This window comes from Galleria mellonella, unplaced genomic scaffold (assembly GCF_026898425.1).
Source record: "Galleria mellonella isolate WM207_F2 unplaced genomic scaffold, CSIRO_AGI_GalMel_v1 utg33, whole genome shotgun sequence".
Taxonomy (NCBI): Eukaryota; Metazoa; Arthropoda; class Insecta; order Lepidoptera; family Pyralidae; genus Galleria; species Galleria mellonella.
Genome location: NW_026442079.1, coordinates 11,879,323 through 11,898,583, shown reverse-complemented (window position 1 = coordinate 11,898,583; position 19,261 = coordinate 11,879,323). Strand labels below are relative to the sequence as shown.

Here is a 19,261-nt window from a genome sequence, read left to right as displayed (position 1 = left end):
CTGATGACACATGATGAGGCGGAGGCAATGTATGAGGATATTTCAAGAGCCACACACTTCTCTAAATCTCAATACATAGTATTCATGAGGCAGAATGGGGAACTTTAGAATGGAGCAACGAAATCCTAGGGGACAGTAATTAGTTGTCTTTATGGAAATGGAGAGATCCTTTATGATAAACTTCTTTCAAAAGTGGCCATACAGAAAATAACGACCGAAGAGCTAAAATTACCAGATACTATATCGATGATATATTTTGCAGGAAATTGAAATGGCTTTTAAGCAGCTTAAAAACGGCAAAGCACCGAGGGTGGACGGAATTACAGCAGAGATTCTGAGAACAGGTGGAAAACCGATAGTTATAGTCCTTCTGAGGCTATTTAATTTCGTCATATTTAATGCTGTTATGCCCGAAACCCGGAGCAGAAATGCGGTAATCTTGTTCTTCAAAAAGGGTAACAATACCTTATTGAAGAAATAAACTTAAATTTAAGACGGACATCTTTTCTAAACCGCGTCTAAGTACTGTTTTTTAGAATCCTAATCAATCGTTTTACGCGCAAACTCGATGACTTCCAGCTACCTGAACAAGCTGATTTCCGAAAGGGTTTTAGCACCATAAACGCATACGCATACGCATAAACTATCGAGACTTAACGCGATTAATAAATTTTCAGATAAATAGTACCTACACACCTGCTTTTTTTTTGTTGTTGATGTTTCAATGTGGATTGCAACACGTCATGACAATGATATTGTATCTAGACACGCTGCAGCGTGTCCGTTTTGAACCAATTTTGAACAAGACGAGATTAAAAATAAACTAGTTACGTTTGGTTCTTTTTCCTCCTACTACATCTTCAAAGCTAGTGGAGATCCTGCCTACAGGGTCGGTTTGGGTATCCCGTCTAATTAAGTCGTAGGAAGGACGAAAATTCTGTACATCGATGATGACATAAGTACAGTCAAGGTCACTCAAGCTTTTGCTTCCAAACAGGGACGTCTGGAAACCTTAGCCTAGATCTAGAAAATCTGACGTGATATAACGGAATCGGATTCTATGTGAAGCCGTTGCTTTATTGTGGCACACAGGGAACTTCCGAATGCTAATACTCCCAGTATTAGGCTCGGTTGGGTGATGGTACTGTAGCGACTACTATTTGACAATTCTTAATAAATTTCACTAGACAATACAATACAAGCTTGTTTATAGTGATATACACTAAGGATAAACCACCGTATTGAAAACTCCTTACACAGTAGAATATCCAAAACCACTTTTCAAACTACATTCGTCTTTAAATTATAAAATTAACAAATCATTTCTGATAATTACGATTATTGATGTGTGTATGAAGTTCATAAGATGTTCAGATTTTAGATTATATAATCTGTGGCAAAGTATTCATTCGTGAACCCATGAGCTTATAGCAAGGAAGCGGAAGAGAGAAGGAAATATAGGCGGCGCTGTCCTGTTGTTTAACTATGTTTTGTCATGTGTGTGTAAACTGTAAATTATTTGTGACTAAAACAATATTTTTATCTAGTTATTGAATAAAAGCAACCAGTTTTTGTAATTATATATTCTAAGATAGTGATTAAACAGTGAATCTTTATAAGATAATGATTGTTCGCTAGCACTGTCTACTACGGCTTTGTGACGCCACGCCTGCCTTGTTGATTTGGAGATGTCCTCAAAAAATTATATTACTGTATTGAAAAGAATACTTTACAATACATAGTATTAAATGAGAAGGGATTGATAATGTATTAATTGAACACGTTTACATTTTATCTTGTGTTCTCGTTTTACTTTTCTTTTTTGATAGAAGATGGAAGTTATTCTAATTTTATCACTTCTTTCTATGGCTGTGGCTTATGACAAAGGTGAGTCTGATTAATAGAGATATATTCTTCTAGTATGATATATTTATCTTTATTAAACTTGTAGAACAGTTATTATCCATAGAATTGTTCATGCTATGGCCAACAATAATATCTACTTAAACATATATTAACTAATATACAGTAAATGTTACATTCAATAAAATTAGCACTTGTATATAAATGTTTTCTATCATCATGCTAAGTCTAAGTTATAGATGATAAATAATTTTAAATAATTTCACTATTTTTATAAACTTGGAATGACAACCAGGTTATAGTCCTTTTATAATCAATCTGCAGCCCTGTGGACATCAGAGAATACACTGTGAAGTCTATGGTTCTTTTGGTGTATAGCTAATCCTAAGGGATTACATCTTACTTTTTACATTTTTATGGCAGATTACATTTTTACTGCCTTATTTTACTCTTCGAACTGAAATAGTCATATAAGGACAGCTATTCAGAGATAGAAATATCTGTGGAACCAAGGTGGCTATACGGATATTTTTTTTATAAAGCGTCCCTGTGATATCTGAATTGTGATCATTTGTGATATAAATATAATTGCCTACTGTGTTATTATAAAAAAAAAAAATTAAAAGGATAATTTATTAACACTATCTTTTTAATTTCTTTTTATACTTTTATTATGTTATTTTCATTAAATTATTTTATGAATGGTTCTCAATTTTAGCATCATTCTATGGAGCCAGCTTCATATCATACCCACTTCAAGAAGCAAAGGGTGTGACAGACATAAGTTTTAGGTTTCGCACTCATTCGTCTGATGCTCTATTATTGCTCACTACAGGCAAAACTGACTACTGTATGGTATGTAATGTATCTATTACAGTAAAATCTCGATTGTCTGATTGTCAATTTCCAAATATTTGATTATTTGAACTTATTCTTTATGGCTCTAATTAGCGATTTAGAAATGATATTATATAATCCCATTATCTTTATAGCTCATAATTTTTTTTTAATAAATAAATTCTAAGTAATATATGTAAAACTCTTTACATAGTAAAAAATATTAAAATTCAATTATGTATTGTTTGATTTGACTCAAAAATTGGTAATCTGGATTTTTGATTATTTATTTATTTAACTCTTTATTGCACCATAAATAAAAATATACAATGACAAGTGAATAATTCAAGTGAAATACAGTAACATAAATACAGATTGAAATATACACATAAAGGTACAGAAGGTGGTCTTATCGCTAGGGCAATCTCTTACAGACAACCTTTCGTTAAAGGTGAACAGATAGAAATGGGCAGGTAGCGCAAGAGTGAATTAATAATTTTTCGTGCATAAAATACAAAAACAAATTATATAGAATACCGTTGGTTTTATTTGATTCTGATAATCCAGATTCTACTGTACTAGTTCTTATCATTTTATCCTATCATATTGTCATTTTTAAGCAGTTTGAGATCCATTTTAATTTTTCACATTAACATTAACATTTCTTATGCAAATTGACATCTGGAATATTTTTTTTGTAATGAGTGATAATGGAATGGCAACCCCACCCCCGCTATCGGTATACACGGCGGGGCACCAGTGAAGGATGATAGATGAGGATGAAGCAGGTCAGTTAACTCATTGTGACAAATTCAACAAGAATTGTTCACGATGGTTTTTAGAGGGAACCATGTGGAGGTCGACCTAATAGGGCATATTGCTAGCAAAGGAGTTGTCACATTTCATAGCCAACAATCCCTTTCTCCCACGTCTGGGATATTGTCAGTATAGTGTTGGGAGCCTTTATATTAATTTCATGACACTTGATTGAGTAGTTAACATACCATGAAGTAATAAGTAATCTGACTCATCTCCATAATAGCACTAAGGATTTATTTATCTACAATGGAAATCAAGTGAATCTGCCTGATTAAAAGTGTCCACCACATTTCAACACTTACTATGTGGAGGTATCACTGATGTAAACTTGTAGAATAAGGATTTGATATACTGTTAAAGTACCTATGATATTAATATATCAGGGAGGTAGACAGTTCTAAAACCAAAAGTAAAACAAAATCTTATTTAATATTAATAAAAACATATTACATGACCCCAAATAATAGGGATAAGGTTTACGATTTTTAAATTTAGAGATCTTAATCTTGCATTGTAGACCCTTTTGTTAATATCATTATTTTCTTTTTATTATTGGTGACATATGAATTTTTCTGTTTTATACACTGTGCAGTCGACCAGTCAAGAGCAAAGAGAAAACATTTAAATATGGTGTGGATTGTGTTTACAGCCATTCTATTTTATAAATATTAGTTTTAAAATAGCTTACTAATTATTTTATATAATAAGAGTTGCTAGATTACACATTAGTGTAAATTTCTTACAGATTCGTTTAGAAAGTGGTAGATTAAAACTGCACATAAACCTCGGTGCTGGGGAAAGCGAACTATCATCTCCTAAAGGCATACACCTCAATGATACACAGTGGCATCACATCAGTATAGTGCGGAGGGAAGCAAATCTCACTATGAAGGTAATATCAATACTCATATATGTTGTTTAAAAGGTTTAAAAAGAAAAACATCAGATACTAGATTTTTATTCAAGATTTCGTTCATATGACCATATACTGAAATTTTAAATTTTCGGATTCTATTTTATATTGAAATTGGCCCAGTAAAAGGAGTTTAAAATTTTATTACTCACAATTTCTACTATGGAAGTCCAAAGAAACGGTATTTTAACATTTTTAATATTTTTAAAGGGTATTATGCATTATGTAATTGTAACATTAAATTTGTTTTTCGTTCAGCCTCAAAATTTCAGAAAACGTCATGTGTAGGGCCTTAGGATATTTTCATTGACTTAAAAAGTAGCCTTTGTCTCTCTCTATACCATATAGTATATAGTATGTGTGTACTTAATTAGTTCATTCATTAAAGCATTAAGTGGTAACAAAAATTCACTTTCGCATTTATAATATTAGTAAAGGATTTCACAATATAAAATTCAACATTCTTACAGTAACAATTCTCATATTATTTTATGTATCATTTATTGTGCTTATTAATCAATTCTCTATACCTTCGGTATCATCAGGGCCAGCCTTATCCTATCTTAGTTTTATACGATCTGTCCTTTTAAAGATACTGACCTTGAGGGGATGGGTGATGAGTAGTATAAGCCTTCTCCAATTTTCTTCCATGCTTCTCTGTTCAAAGCAGTTCTGGTCCATAGTTTTACATCTATTATCTTCTATTTTATTATTCCACCTTTTATTCTACATTTGTACTTTTCCTTACTTTAATCAAGTTCAAAAATAGTGTACATATAAAAAAAAAAATTAGTCACAGAATGTTCTAGCATCTAGTAAATTACAGGTGGATGACAGTGTAGTCAAGAAGAAATTGCCAGGAAAATTTTTTGAATTGAACATACATTTTGGAATATACCTGGGTGGCCTGGGTGACTTCTCTGAACTATTCCTGGGGCATTTGGAGAATTTTCGTGGTTGCATGGAAGATGTGAGTATAAATTAATAAAATAATGTTTCGTATTCAATTATTAAAACTGTTTAAATGCAAGGATAAGTAACGAAATTAGGAAAAGAAAACTTGTAAGCAATTCTTATATTAATTTAGGTATATTATACACCATATATATAAAAAAAAAAAATAGATTTTTGGTTGTCTTTACATTTAATAATTATACATAACTAGTTTTTTGCTACCCGCTACTTTGTACGTTTGGGTTTTACAAGTAGAAAAACTAAAGATTTTAAATTAGACCTTGAGGAGTATAACTGTGAAAAGTGCATTCAATTTATTGCCTGAACAAACATACATAGAGATAGACAGATAAAGAAATACAGACATTGTTCATTGTTATTTGTCTACATTATCCTATATTATATATTATAGGTTTATAAGTGTAGCATATGTAAGAATATTTTTTATTTTAGTTAATGAAAAGCATTTTTGTCGCCACCTTTTCAAATCTAATCTAAGGCGCCAAAAGTTAACAGACTCACTGTCACATTTATATTCTATACTTATAATAAATCTGTAGAGAGGTAAGTTACTACGGTAAAATAACTATCAGGGGGTGATTAGTGATCGACACTGATGCTAAAAATGCAATCAGTAAAATTTTTGTCTGTCTGTCTGTCTGTATGTTCGTTATAGAAACAAAAACTACTCGACGGATTTTAACGAAACTTGGTACAATTATTCCCCATACTCCTGGGCAGGTTATAATATACTTTTTATCACGCTACGATCAATAGGAGCATAGCAGTGAAGGGTAATGTTGGGAAAACAGGAGAAGTTACTCCATTTTTAAGATTCCGTCGTGTGTGCAGCCTTAATGGCCACTTTTTAAATGGCGGCTAGTTATTAAATGTATTTACAATATTAATTATGTACGTGTTAATAGGTGTACTATAATGGAGTGAAGATAATAGAGAAGGCTCGAAGTCGTAGCGGTTCAGTACGCGTGGAGGGAGTCACTTGGAACTGTGCACCTGAATTCGACGCTGACATAAATGCCGACATAAGCTTCGTTGATGAAGGAGCTTATTTAATTTTACCTAAAATAAATTCAAAAGCAGGTGGAAGGTGAGTGTTTACTATTCGTTTGTATGGAACTGCAATTTAGTTTTTAGTAATACTCATGTGCTAGATGCAAGACGCATTTAAATTTAAACAAGAGGAGACTTTGTACAAAAGTCGATTGCTTGGGTACCTCTGTCCTATTAGTGTTTCCGTGAAGCAGCTGTGTTTGCATGGCTGTGTTTCGGTTTGAATGGTGGGATATGGCATGAATTTACTGGGTACACAGGAATAACACCTGAGTCCTCAGGAATGGCAACGCATGGCCCCCCATGCGCGATGGGATGGATATCATGGGCGAAACAATATACTCTGTTATGTCCATGGTACTGCTCATGTCTATAGGCGACGGTTACCACTTTCTATCTATTTAACTTTTCATCTTGTTTGCCATTCTAAGTAGTATAAAAACAAAAAACGTAAAAATATACCGAAATTAAAGACTTGAGTAGACAAATATCTTCTAAAGACAATTGAAATTGCTTTCTGAGAAAATAATTAGAGCAGTAACTAACTGTATTGTTTCAATGACTAATTCGTATGACTAATTCTGAATTGCACACGGGTGGGTATTGTGAGACGGTGGTTGTAAGCTCTTTGTACGTATGCAAATATATTTTAAACAGATAAATCTAATATATAATAATCTCGTGTGTGTTGATATGCGTTTATAATAGTCTTCATAATTGCTTAACCGATTTTAATGAAATTTTTGTAAATGTGGAGAAAATGGGGTAACATTTCGTTTTTTTTTATTATACCACTGAGGTGGCAAACAAGCATACAGCCCACCTGATGGTAAGCGGTTACCGTAGCCTATGAACGCCTGTAATATCAGAGGTATTACGCGCGCGTTGCCGACCCTGAAGAAACCTCTTTACCCCCTTTTTGAAGAATCCCATGCTGTAGTCTCTAGGGAGAAGCTCGGCAGGGAGCTCATTCCATAACCTGAGTGTTCGTGGAAGAAAACATCTTTGTAACCGCGTTGTAGGTTGTAGGGTATGAGGGTGAATTCCCTGTCGATGGCGTACGATTATAGAAAGTGGCCGTAGGCCGTTTCGTTTGTCATAACTTCTACCATAAAAGTCCAAACATCGTTCGATGTTTTAATATTTTTAATAGGTAAGAATTATGTAATTTTAACATCAAATTTATGTTTCGTTCGACCTCAAATTATTGAAAAACATTTCATAGTAGACACCCTTATCCAGATTCGCAGTTCACGACTGTGTCTGGCGTTGCGTGATTACTTCTTGTACAATAAAAATATGTGTAAAAAACATTTTTTTGTGATACAGATGGCACATAGAATTCAAGACGATAACCCAAAACGCGATTATACTATACAATCCTGGCGGTGTACGAGGATCTGACTTTCTTGCTGTGGAGATCCTGGAGGGAGTGATCTGCGTGAAAATGGCTCGGGGACAAATTATCCACACAGTCAGGATTAACGATGGACAATGGCACAAGTTACATTTGTCCTTCAATCCTTCTTTGATTGAGGTTTGTTAATAATTTTCTTATTTATTTAGTAGTATCTAGTGAATAGTATAATAAAATTTGACTTTTGCCATTTGCGACTTTGAATTTGGAAGAATGTGGAATTTGGAAGCGTAGGCATGCGTTTTATGTTATTTATTTGTAAGTGTTACACATTTAGTTTATTGGCACCGCGATATTTTATGTCATTTTGCTAAATTGGTTATAAACCTTTTTGTTTTATAACTGCTTGTGTGTAATGCGATAGCGAATATATATTTTTTATGTTACGGTGGTGTCAAACAAGCATACATAACATATACCTACTAAACATATAAAATAGTCATAGTCCCCAAGATACAGGTCTGGCTTAGTTTGGGGACTGATGGTAATGCAGATATTTCCTCGTTGAATATAAATTGTAAAAATTGTAAATTGTACCTTATATGCAACTGTATCTTTCTTAAATAAATAAAATATTTCTTAATAATTTCTTAAAATAAAATTAATATGAATATTTTTTTTTATATTATATCGTATTATATTTTTTTTTATTTGCGAACATGTATAATATTATAGCGAATGTATTTTATAAAATGATGCGCTGAAAGCTTTAATTAGTTTAATAATATTTGCTGTGTATTACTTAAAGCGAAAGTATTTATTAGCAAAGAAAAACATATGCAACATATAATATGCAATAGAAAGCGAAACAATATATTTTTAAAATTTTTGTCACGTCTGTTAATTCTGGTGTCACGCAAAAACTACTACACCAAATTGAATGAGATTAGTTATATTTGTTTTATATTATTTTATATTATAGATTAGTTGTATTAGACGGTTATATTGTCTAATGTAATGTAATGGCAAACAAGTCGGCGGTCCACCTGATGGAAAGTGGTGACCGTCGCCTGTAAACACGTTACTCCTTATGCATTGACCGCAGACTATTCTGGGGGATTAACTATACTAATTAATAATAGACTAGTAATATAATCCTCCTAATGGTGATTCAGGGAGTCAGTGGATGCAAGTTGCTCAGGACTGTTCCTTATGGCAGTCTATGGGGAGGCCTATGTTCAGTAATGGACAGATAATGGCTGAGGTGATGATAATGATGATATGCAAACAAGTCTATAGAGTAACGGGTGATGTGTTATCACTTATCTTTTTTTATATACAACTTAGAATGGCAAACAAGCTGATGGTCCACCTGATGGAAAGTGGTAACCGTCGCCTATAGACATAAGCAGTACCATGGACATAACAGAGTATACTGTTTCGCCCATGATACCCCCCATGCATTGCCATTCCTGAGGATTCAGGTGTTATTCCTCTGTACCCTGTAAATTCACGCCATATCCCACCCTTCAAACCGAAACACAGCCATGCAAACACAGCTGCTTCACGGTAGAAACACGAATGGGACAGAGATACCCAAGCAGTCGACTTTTGTACAAAGTCTCCCTATGGATATAAACAACACAATTTATGTAATCTATTATTTTGGGTGTCGTAAGAGGTGACTAAGGGGACTTAATGGTCGAGGGACAGGCAGCGGCGTAATTCTTAGTTACCAAAGATTCACTGCGGTTGCCAACCCGCCTGCCAAGCGTGGCAACTACTGGCAAAACTCAATAGGGGATGCCTATGTTCAGCAGTGGACAGTTAACGGTTGATATGATGATGATGATGATTATTTGATCACCCATTGTTTTCTCATTGTGATTATTTCTTGTAATTGTTTATATTTATAATAAGTTTACTATTGTAATCTTTTAGAGGAAACAATAAAGAGTATCTATCTATCTATTATGCTGTGTCGCTCCTAATATTGTTGTGCCAGCTTGTTTACTAATAAGAGCAAAATAATATAACCTAATTATAATATATATATATATATATATATATATATATATATATATATATATATATATATATATATATATATATATATATATATATATATATATATATATATATATATGAATAGATAAAATTGTATTGTAATGTGCTAAGCAAATGCTATACACATCCATAGCAGTGTTGCGAATTACATTTTTTTTTTTATTATTTTTTGTATAAATATAATGCAAGTGTGCAACATAAAGATATATTTTTGCTAATTTGCTAATATTATTAATGTAAAAGTTTGCATCTGTGTTATTTGGTTACATTTAAATGGCTGAATTGTTTTGAATAGAATTGAACACAGAGATATACTTTTTTTTTATTATATTACTTAAAATGAAATGGCAAACAAGTCCAAGGCCCACCTGATGGGCAGTGATGGCCGGCATCTTTAAACAGGATGTTCTTCTCACGACCAGAGACATATAGACTGCACAATTTATATAATCGATTATACTGTGACGTCACTAGTACTGCTGTGTAATTTTATTTAACGAAAAGTTTTATTAATAATGTGCTAAGCAAATGATGCATTATGTTCATGTAATATTGTTTTTTTTTTTTTCTTTTTATATAGTTTGGCTAAGACAGTAATTATTATATTAATAGACGACTTTAGTGATGTAGCGACTTACACTGTCTTGTATACAATAATCGCAGCTTCGATTCCCGCACAATACAAACATGAATGTATTTATGCGTCTGCTTTTTTTATTTAATGGCAAAGGAATGGTAACAGCGCTGCGCTATTAGTACTCCTGGTAGGCCATTAGTGAAACATGGGTGAGGATGAAAGCAGATCAGTTGGTCCATCGTGAAAATTTTGACAAGAATTAACTACGAGGGTTACCAAGGAGTACTGAGTGGATGTCGACCTAATGTCGACCTAACAGGGTATATGACTAGCAATGGAGTTGATAGTACCCATTACTAAATATTCTTTCTCCCTAATGTGTCCTATGTATTAGTCTAGGTGTTTTTTTTTTGATGGGTGAAAATGGTAGAATAGGCCTGCTCTAACGGGATACGCTGGCGGAGCACCAGTGAAGGGTGATCGATGAGAATGAAAACAGGCCAGTTAGCCCATCATGATGAATTCATTAGGAATTAACCACGATAGTTTCCAGGGAGAACCGCGAGGAGGTCGACCTGTTTGGGTATATTGCTAGCAATAGGATTCTCAGTCTCGATTACTAACAATCCCTTTTCCTCTGGTCTAGGTGTTTTCTACGTGTAATACAATATATTTCTATCAATTGTTTAGGTCCCATATTACTTTTTTTTAACAGATGACAATGGAATGGTAACCCCGCCTGCGCTATCGGTATATATTGGCGGGGCACAAGTGAGGACTGATAGGTGAGGATGAAGCAGGTCAGTTAGCCCACCGTAACGAATCTAACAATAAATCAATCACGATGGTTTCCAAGGGGAAACACGAGGAGGTCGACGGCCCTTACTACTAGCTCTGCTTAGTTTAAAATTTGATGGCGCTGCGTAATATGCCTAAGGGCATATTATTTTTTATTTAATTTCATAAGTAAATTTAATATTTTTTATATTATTATACTGCTTGCTGGCGCGTTAAATGTAATAATTTATATGAAATTAATTGTTTGTAACCATTCTACTAGTCTTTTATTAAATTGCGAAATATTTAAAATGGTAATTTTAAATTGAAAGAAGGCAATGAACTTTCAGATAATTAAATGTAATAAATATTTATAATCTGTGTCAATTACAACGACAGATTTTATTTACTGAATGGCGACTGGGGAATATATGAGTAATTTAACAGATGTATGGGTAGATGGCAATGTAGTGTACGCACATACATGTCTATTGTACCAAGTAGATACAGTTCAAAATTGGGTATAAAGTACTCGTGTATTTTAATGCTGTCCAAGAAAGCTATTAGAAGCAAAGTAACAGATTAAATATGACGATTTTGTTTAATAAATATTTTCTTATTTAATAATAATCATTAACAGCATTTTGGCTATTCAAAGTCCACTACTGGACTATGATCTAAAATGATGAGTTAAAATTGTGTCCACTCTCAAAATTGTCATAAACAATCGCTCTAAGCCACTTGTATCTACGATCTATTATATTAGTAAAAATCTTATATCATTATTCATAAAAAAAAAAAAAAAACTATAACCTCATACAAATCTATTTTAACTAGTAATTTGTCACTTTGAGTTGAAATAGATTGAATAGATTTATTAGGCGTGTAAGATTAATTATGAGTAAGCGAGTCAGAGTCTAAATTTTACTTGCTACTTTAATGGATACTATTTTTCTATTCTTTTTTTATATATATATATATATATATATATTCTTTATTGCACTTGTAAGTTATATATAAATTAATTATTATCATATCAGCCGTCAACTGTCCACTGCTGAACATAGGCCACTGTTTATTGGGGGGTTTTGCAGTAGTTGCCACGCTTGGTAGACGGGTTGACAACCGCATTTGAGCTTTAGTGATGTTTTAAGAAATACGTTACTACTCTTTTCTCAACTATTAAGTTCCCTTAGCCGCCTCTTACGACACCCACGAGAAAGGCAGCGGTGGCTCATTCCATGCCGGGACCACACTGCTTTCATTTTCCTGTTGCATTGTATGATTATTGAATAATTATTAATTAAAATATTTTTGTTCTAGTTGTCCGTGGACAATGTGGCCATGAGTACACGCATCGAGAGCGGTGGTACGAGACACCTCGATCTCTCCGATTCCTTCTACCTCGGTGGGATTGAAAGTGAGAAGAGGCAGAGGGCGTTCACTAAGGGCGTTAAAGCTGCCGATTCTAGTATCATGGTATGTACACGAATGTTTTTGAATTTGACATTTTTAAACTTTCGACTAAATATGTTTTATGAAATGTTGAAACGGTTGTAAAGAGTAACTTTAAGTATCTGGACCAGAGGGTACCGGAGCGTGGTCAATGAACATCCAGATAATTTAGAATACCCAAACCTGATATATTTTATACTCCACAAGATTAACTATTGTACCACATGATTCGGTTAATGAACTAAATGAAGACTAGATATAACCTTGGTCAAACTACTTGTATGAAAAGTAACTAATTATTGTCTTTAATTTTAAATGGGTTGTATTATTATTCTTATTAAAACTATAAATGTGTGAGTGAGTTTGTTTGTTACTTTTAACGATATCGAACATCACAGTTATCAAATGTAGTTAATCTATGTGATGGCGGAAGCCTCGCTTTCGATTATGTTGGATTGAAATGTTCTAGGCGAAATAGTCGAGTGTTACGTTCCCCATAATAGCTAAAATTAAAACCTCTAAGTCCTTTGTTTTTTATTTAAATAATGTTTCATTGTAATACTTTATATCACTATAAATGGTTACAAGTGTATTTTAAAATTAAAGTATGCATTTTTTAAGTTTTAAATTATTTCCTACCAGGGCTGCATAAAACCTATAGAGGTGGACGACAAAATCTTCGGCCTGCCCACTGCTGTGGTGACGTACGGCGTGAGCCCCAAATGTGTGTGGTGGTACCCTTGCCACTCCAGTCCCTCCAACCCGCCGTGCGTGTCGCAAGCTGTCTGCGAGCAGCACGGAGTTGATCACTTCACCTGCAAATGTGATTCGGATTTGTGCATCAACCCTGACTACGCTGAGAAATATAAAGTAAGTTTTTTTTTTATACTGAGACGGTGGCAAACAAGCATATAATCTGATGGTAAACGATAATTATGGCCTATGGATGCCTGCAAAACTAGTGGTATCACATGCACATTGCTGACCTTGAAGAAACCTTAATACATAAAATAAGTGTAATTTCACTGCCACATCGCTTCCAACCGGAATTCTGTCATACAAGCTTAGTTATTTGACTGTAGAAAATATGAGCTGCAAATGTACTTAAGCAGACGTCTTTTGTTTGCCTCATATATCACAGAATAAAATAATTGGCTTTATGTTTTTGTCTTATTGTCAGTACAATAAAGAATAAATTAAATAGATAATAATACCCTGTGACACTCATGTCTTGTGTTGTATTGCATTTCCTGAAAACTAAAGTGTTGCATCTCTCTACCAAATTTTCCTCTCGCATTAGCAGTTTCTAATTATATATGTTACCAACAGGTATATTCAAAGTCGAGCAGCAAACTGGAACTGGTCGCTCTATACCCGCTGACGGTCCAGGAAGGAGGCGTGGCTGTCATCACCACGCAGAATATAGACGTGGTGTTAGATCACCACAAGTACGGTGTACGTCCGTCCGGAGTGTTACTCCACGTGGCGCAGTCGCCGCAGCATGGAAGGATCGTCGTCGATCTGTCGCTACAGAGGAATTCTCCGCAGTACACGAACTACATCGAAAGTGATGGGAAGATGAAGCAGTTCTTTACGCTCATGGACTTGTCAAGAGATAAGGTACTCGTTCATCCCCTATGTCTATGAATACTCTGATTCTATTTAAAAACTTGTTTTAATTTTAAAAAGAGAATTGTTGCCATACATTTCAGTTCTACTATAATAAAACTCCAAAAATTTAATTAAAAACTCACTTTGTTTAAGAGTCAGATTCGTTTTTTAAAAGTCACTTAATTATGGCTTCTGCCCTACCAAAAAGTTCTTTTGCCCTACCTTAAACTTGGGTCTAGCTATGGCCCTGGTTATGATGAAAAAGATTTAAAAATTCTGAAGCAGTAATGATGAAATATATTTAGTGGATCAATCAGAAATTATTAAAATCATTTAATGGAAATTGAAAACATTATTAGAGGATTATATTAACGTTATTACACCTCGGGATACTTAAACACTTTGTATTCATAAAAATAATGAAATTATTAAAAATAATACTTTATAAGCCCTCTATGGGCATATACAAGGATATAACGTGATTATAAGAATCTTTATTCATAAATGTATTATAATTTTGCAATATTAGTACAATAGGGACGTTAGGTATCGTCATATTATTATTTAGGTGGTAGAGCCACGCTGTAATACCATATGGTATTGCAGCATGAATGGGCCGGCTCGACCGGGGAAGTACCACACCCTCACAGAATACCGACGCTAAGTGGCTGCACTTTTAGTGCGACCACATTCCGTATGGTGAGTGAGGGAGTCCGGAGGCCCATCCTATACCCATCCCCTTCCTTATCCTAAATTCCTCCCCCAACTCCGTCCCCCCATCTTTCAATACCATGGCAGTGGAATTTAAAAAAAATAACGTACCCCAGGGAGGTATCAGCAGCCATGTTGCTGGAGAATCCTCCCTCGAGCAACCACGCTCGGGCTGCCCTGCGTATTCTGGGGGGGGCAAAATTCCGCTCTATGGGACCAAGGGCAAACAGAGCAAGACTTCTGCGGCATCCCCTTTGCTCAATGTGAGCCTCTGTAATATTAGGGGAATTCATTCAAACCTGAACGCTGTCCACCACCACCTAGAAACGGCGCGGCCGGCATTGCTCTTCCTCACGGAGACACAGATATCCCCTCCTAACGAAACATCATACCTGACCTACCCGGGGTATAAGCTTGAACATTGTTTTGTTTCGCGTGCCGGTGTATGTGCGTATGTCAGAGAGGATATCTGCTGTCGACGCCTTGGGACTCTTGAAGGTACGGACCTGTCCATTCTATGGCTGCGCGTAGATTGCAATGACCATCCCCGCATCTATGCGTGCTTATACAGGTCCCACAGCGGTAACACTGAAACCGACCAACTAATTGAGCACGTCCAAATGGCTACAGATTCCCTGCTTGAGCAGATTCCTTCCGCTGAAGTCGTGATTGTTGGCGACTTTAATGCCCACCATGCCGAATGGCTTGGTTCGCGTACAACCGACTATGCGGGAAGATCTGTTCATGACTTTGCTTTGGCTTATGGTCTGACACAGCTTGTTTCCTCGCCTACGCGAATCCCTGATGTGTTGGACCATTCACCTTCACTGCTGGACCTTCTGCTGACCACCCACCCAGACAACTATGTGATCTCCGTCGAAGCCCCGCTTGGATCGTCGGATCACTGTTTGGTGCGGAGCGAAGTGCCTCTTACGAGTCCGACTCCACCTCGTTCTACGGGTAGACGTCGCATTTGGCACTACAGGTCGGCAGATTGGGATGAGATGCGGATTTTTTTCGCATCTTACCCATGGAGGCAGGTTTGCTTCACACTGGATGATCCCGACGCCATTGCCGATTCCATTGCTGATGTGGTGCTTCAGGGAATGGAATTATTTATTCCTAACTCTGTGGTGCCCGTCGGCGGGAAATCCCAGCCCTGGTATGGAGCCTCCTGTAGAACAGCATCTCGTCTGAAACAGGAGTGCTTCCTAACCTGGGCTAAAGGTGTGGCGTCGCGAGATCCTAACACCAGTGCTCTTAAAAAGAAGTATAACTCTGCTTCTAGGTCTTTCAAAAGAGTTATAGCCACAGCGAAGTCAGAGCATATTAGTAGAATTGGCAAGAGATTGGCTAGTTTGCCCTCTGGGACTCGAGCTTTCTGGTCTCTTGCCAAAGCTGCACAAGGGAATTTCTGTAAGTCATCTTTTCCACCTTTGCGCAGGGAGGATGACTCGTTGGCCCAGAACGCTAAAGAAAAGGCCGATCTTCTTGGATCCATCTTTGCGTCAAACTCGACATTGGATGACGGGGAGAAACCACCACCGACCATCACGTGTTGTAGGAGCTCTATGCCTGACATTAAATTCACGCATAGCTCAGTGCGTAGAGCACTTTTCTCCCTCGAAATCCATAAGTCGAGTGGGCCTGATGGTATTCCTCCAATTGTGCTTAGGACGTGCGCACCAGAGTTGGCTCCGGTTCTTACGCGTCTTTTTCGGCTTAGCTACTCATCGGGCATAGTCCCAAAGTTTTGGAAGACTGCTCTGGTGCATCCGATCCCTAAAAAGGGAGATCGCTCAGATCCAGCTAACTATAGGCCCATAGCTATCACTTCCTTATTCTCGAAGGTTATGGAATCCATCATTAACCGTCAACTGCTCCGGTACCTAGAAGAGCACCAGCTGATCTGTGATCGCCAGTACGGCTTTCGACAGGGACGTTCGGCCGGTGATCTTTTAGCTTACTTAACACACCGATGGGCAGTGGCAATCGAGAGTAAGGGAGAGGCCTTAACAGTTAGTCTGGATATTGCGAAGGCCTTTGATCGGGTGTGGCATAGAGCGCTGCTTTCAAAGCTACCTTCATTTGGGTTGCCTGCGAGACTGTGCATTTGGGTCGCCAGTTTTCTCAAGGAACGTAGCATTAAGGTCGTAGTCGACGGTGCATGCTCTGATTTAAAACCTTTGAATGCTGGTGTCCCGCAAGGCTGTGTACTATCTCCGACTCTGTTTCTTCTGCATATCAATGATATGTTACAGATAAGTAATATTCATTGCTATGCGGACGACAGTACAGGAGATACATTATATACCGGTCATGCAAAGATCTCGCGGGCACATACCGATGAGTGCCGGAATAGACTTGTGTCTGAAATCGAAACTTCACTCCATCAAGTTTCGATCTGGGGTGAACAAAATCTTGTCCAATTTAACCCCAAAAAGACACAAGTCTGCGCGTTTACCGCAAAAAGACGCCGTTTGTCGTATCTCCTCACTTTCAGGGCACTTCCCTTGATAAAAAGTCAAGTCTAGGAATTCTGGGCGTTGATATATCTTGCGACGTCCAGTTTTGCGGTCATCTGGAGGAGAAGGCTAAGATAGCTTCCAAAAAGTTAGGAGTGCTCAATAGGGTGAGACGATATTTCATGCCAGAACACCGCCTGAAATTATATAAAGCCCAAGTCAGGCCGCATATGGAATACCGTTCTCACCTGTGGGCAGGAGCGCCACAGTACCAACTCCTTCCGTTAGACCGCATTCAAAGTCGGGCGGCTCGAATTATCGATAGTCAACGCCTTACTGTCCGACTTGACCCATTGAAACTGCGCAGAGATGTTGCGTCTCTGTGCATCTTCTACCGAATTTATCATGGGGAGTGTTCTGAGGAATTGTTCGGATTGATACCTGCTGCTGATTTTCACCACCGTACAACCCGCCACAAACTAAAGTTTCATCCCAATCATCTGGACGAGTGGCGGTCTTCCACCGTGCGTTTTTCAAGGCACTTTCTTCCACGCACAACCATTCTTTGGAATCAACTTCCAGCAGCAGTATTTCCGAACCGATACGACAACATAACCTTCAAGAAAAGAGTATATTCCTTTTTAAAAGGCCGGCAGCACACCTGCAATGCCGCTGGTGTTGTGGGTGATCATGGGCGGCGGTAGTCACTTACCATCAGGTGAGCCGCATGCTCGTTTGCCCCCTGTGTTGTAAAAAAAAAAAATATCAACTGTTATAGTTGATATGGATATTAGCCTCTCACATAGATTGCCTTTGTTATTGGGTTTATAATCGCAGTTTGATTATGTTGATATTTCTTAAAATATTAACATAATCTCATTTTGATATATATATATGTAACGTTTAGGCCAAATAGCTCTTTTTAATGAGACTAAATTTTTTAACACCAGGTGCGGTACGTGCACGACGGCTCAGAGAACCACCAAGACGCAATAGTCCTGGACATGGAACTGATTCCAGAGACCAAGTTCACGTTGCCCAGCTACCTGCAGGGCCGGAACACGTTCGTGCTCCACGTCAACGTCACGCCGGTCAATGACCCGCCTGTACTGAATTTACTGCCCGGAAAAGTGCTTAGGCTCACACAGGTGTCTCTAGTTACATTTCGCGTTTAGTACTTACATGAGTATAAATATTATATTTAGGTAGAAGCGACACTTAATTTAATATTGATAATACTATCATAGTGGTGTAGCAGTTTTATACAAATGTGCCCATCCGACGGTCGCGGTTTCGATTCCCGCACAATACAAACATTTATAATCATGTGAATGTCTGTTTGTATTGTTCTGGATGTTCTCTATGTACAATGTGTAGGTATTAAAAAAAGTATTTAAGTACTTCCATCAGTTGCATAGTATTCATACAATACAATACGATTAATTACATTGTTATGTAATTATTCGTATTGTATGCCCGATGTATGAGTAGGCTGTCCTTTAAGACGTTAATAACATCTTACGTAAAGTTTGTAATGTACAGCTCACAATAAATATTTATTGTATTCTATTGTATTCTATTCATAGTATAAGTTGTACTTAGCTGTTCACAGCTGAACATAGGCCTCTTTCATAAGGGAAGGGATTTGACAGTAGTTGCCACGTTTCGCAGATACAGTTAGGTTTTGGTGATGTTTTAAGAGGTTCCCTGCTGCCTATCCCTCGATCATTCCCTTAGTCGCGTTTTACGACACCGACTGGAGAGAAAGGGATGGCCTATACTGT

At 36.7% G+C, this 19,261-nt stretch overlaps 1 protein-coding gene across 5 annotated transcripts in view; it reads left to right on the top strand.

The window, feature by feature from the left end:
- The first annotated feature begins 1,457 nt into the window (after window positions 1-1,457).
- The window catches only part of LOC113522418 (chondroitin sulfate proteoglycan 4), a 45,202-nt gene continuing 27,398 nt past the window's right edge, over window positions 1,458-19,261 (top strand). For 4 of the 5 annotated variants that reach the window (XM_052896462.1, XM_052896460.1, XM_052896461.1 and 1 more), the window contains exons 1-10: window positions 1,458-1,887; window positions 2,582-2,718; window positions 4,265-4,411; window positions 5,259-5,402; window positions 6,313-6,494; window positions 7,787-7,994; window positions 12,559-12,714; window positions 13,333-13,560; window positions 14,020-14,310; window positions 18,428-18,625. In XM_052896462.1, coding sequence (XP_052752422.1) covers window positions 1,833-1,887; window positions 2,582-2,718; window positions 4,265-4,411; window positions 5,259-5,402; window positions 6,313-6,494; window positions 7,787-7,994; window positions 12,559-12,714; window positions 13,333-13,560; window positions 14,020-14,310; window positions 18,428-18,625 — 1,746 coding nt within the window. In that variant the 5' untranslated portion in view covers window positions 1,458-1,832. The remainder of the gene's footprint in view (window positions 1,888-2,581; window positions 2,719-4,264; window positions 4,412-5,258; window positions 5,403-6,312; window positions 6,495-7,786; window positions 7,995-12,558; window positions 12,715-13,332; window positions 13,561-14,019; window positions 14,311-18,427; window positions 18,626-19,261) is intronic. The other variant, XM_052896463.1, reaches the window with a different exon arrangement.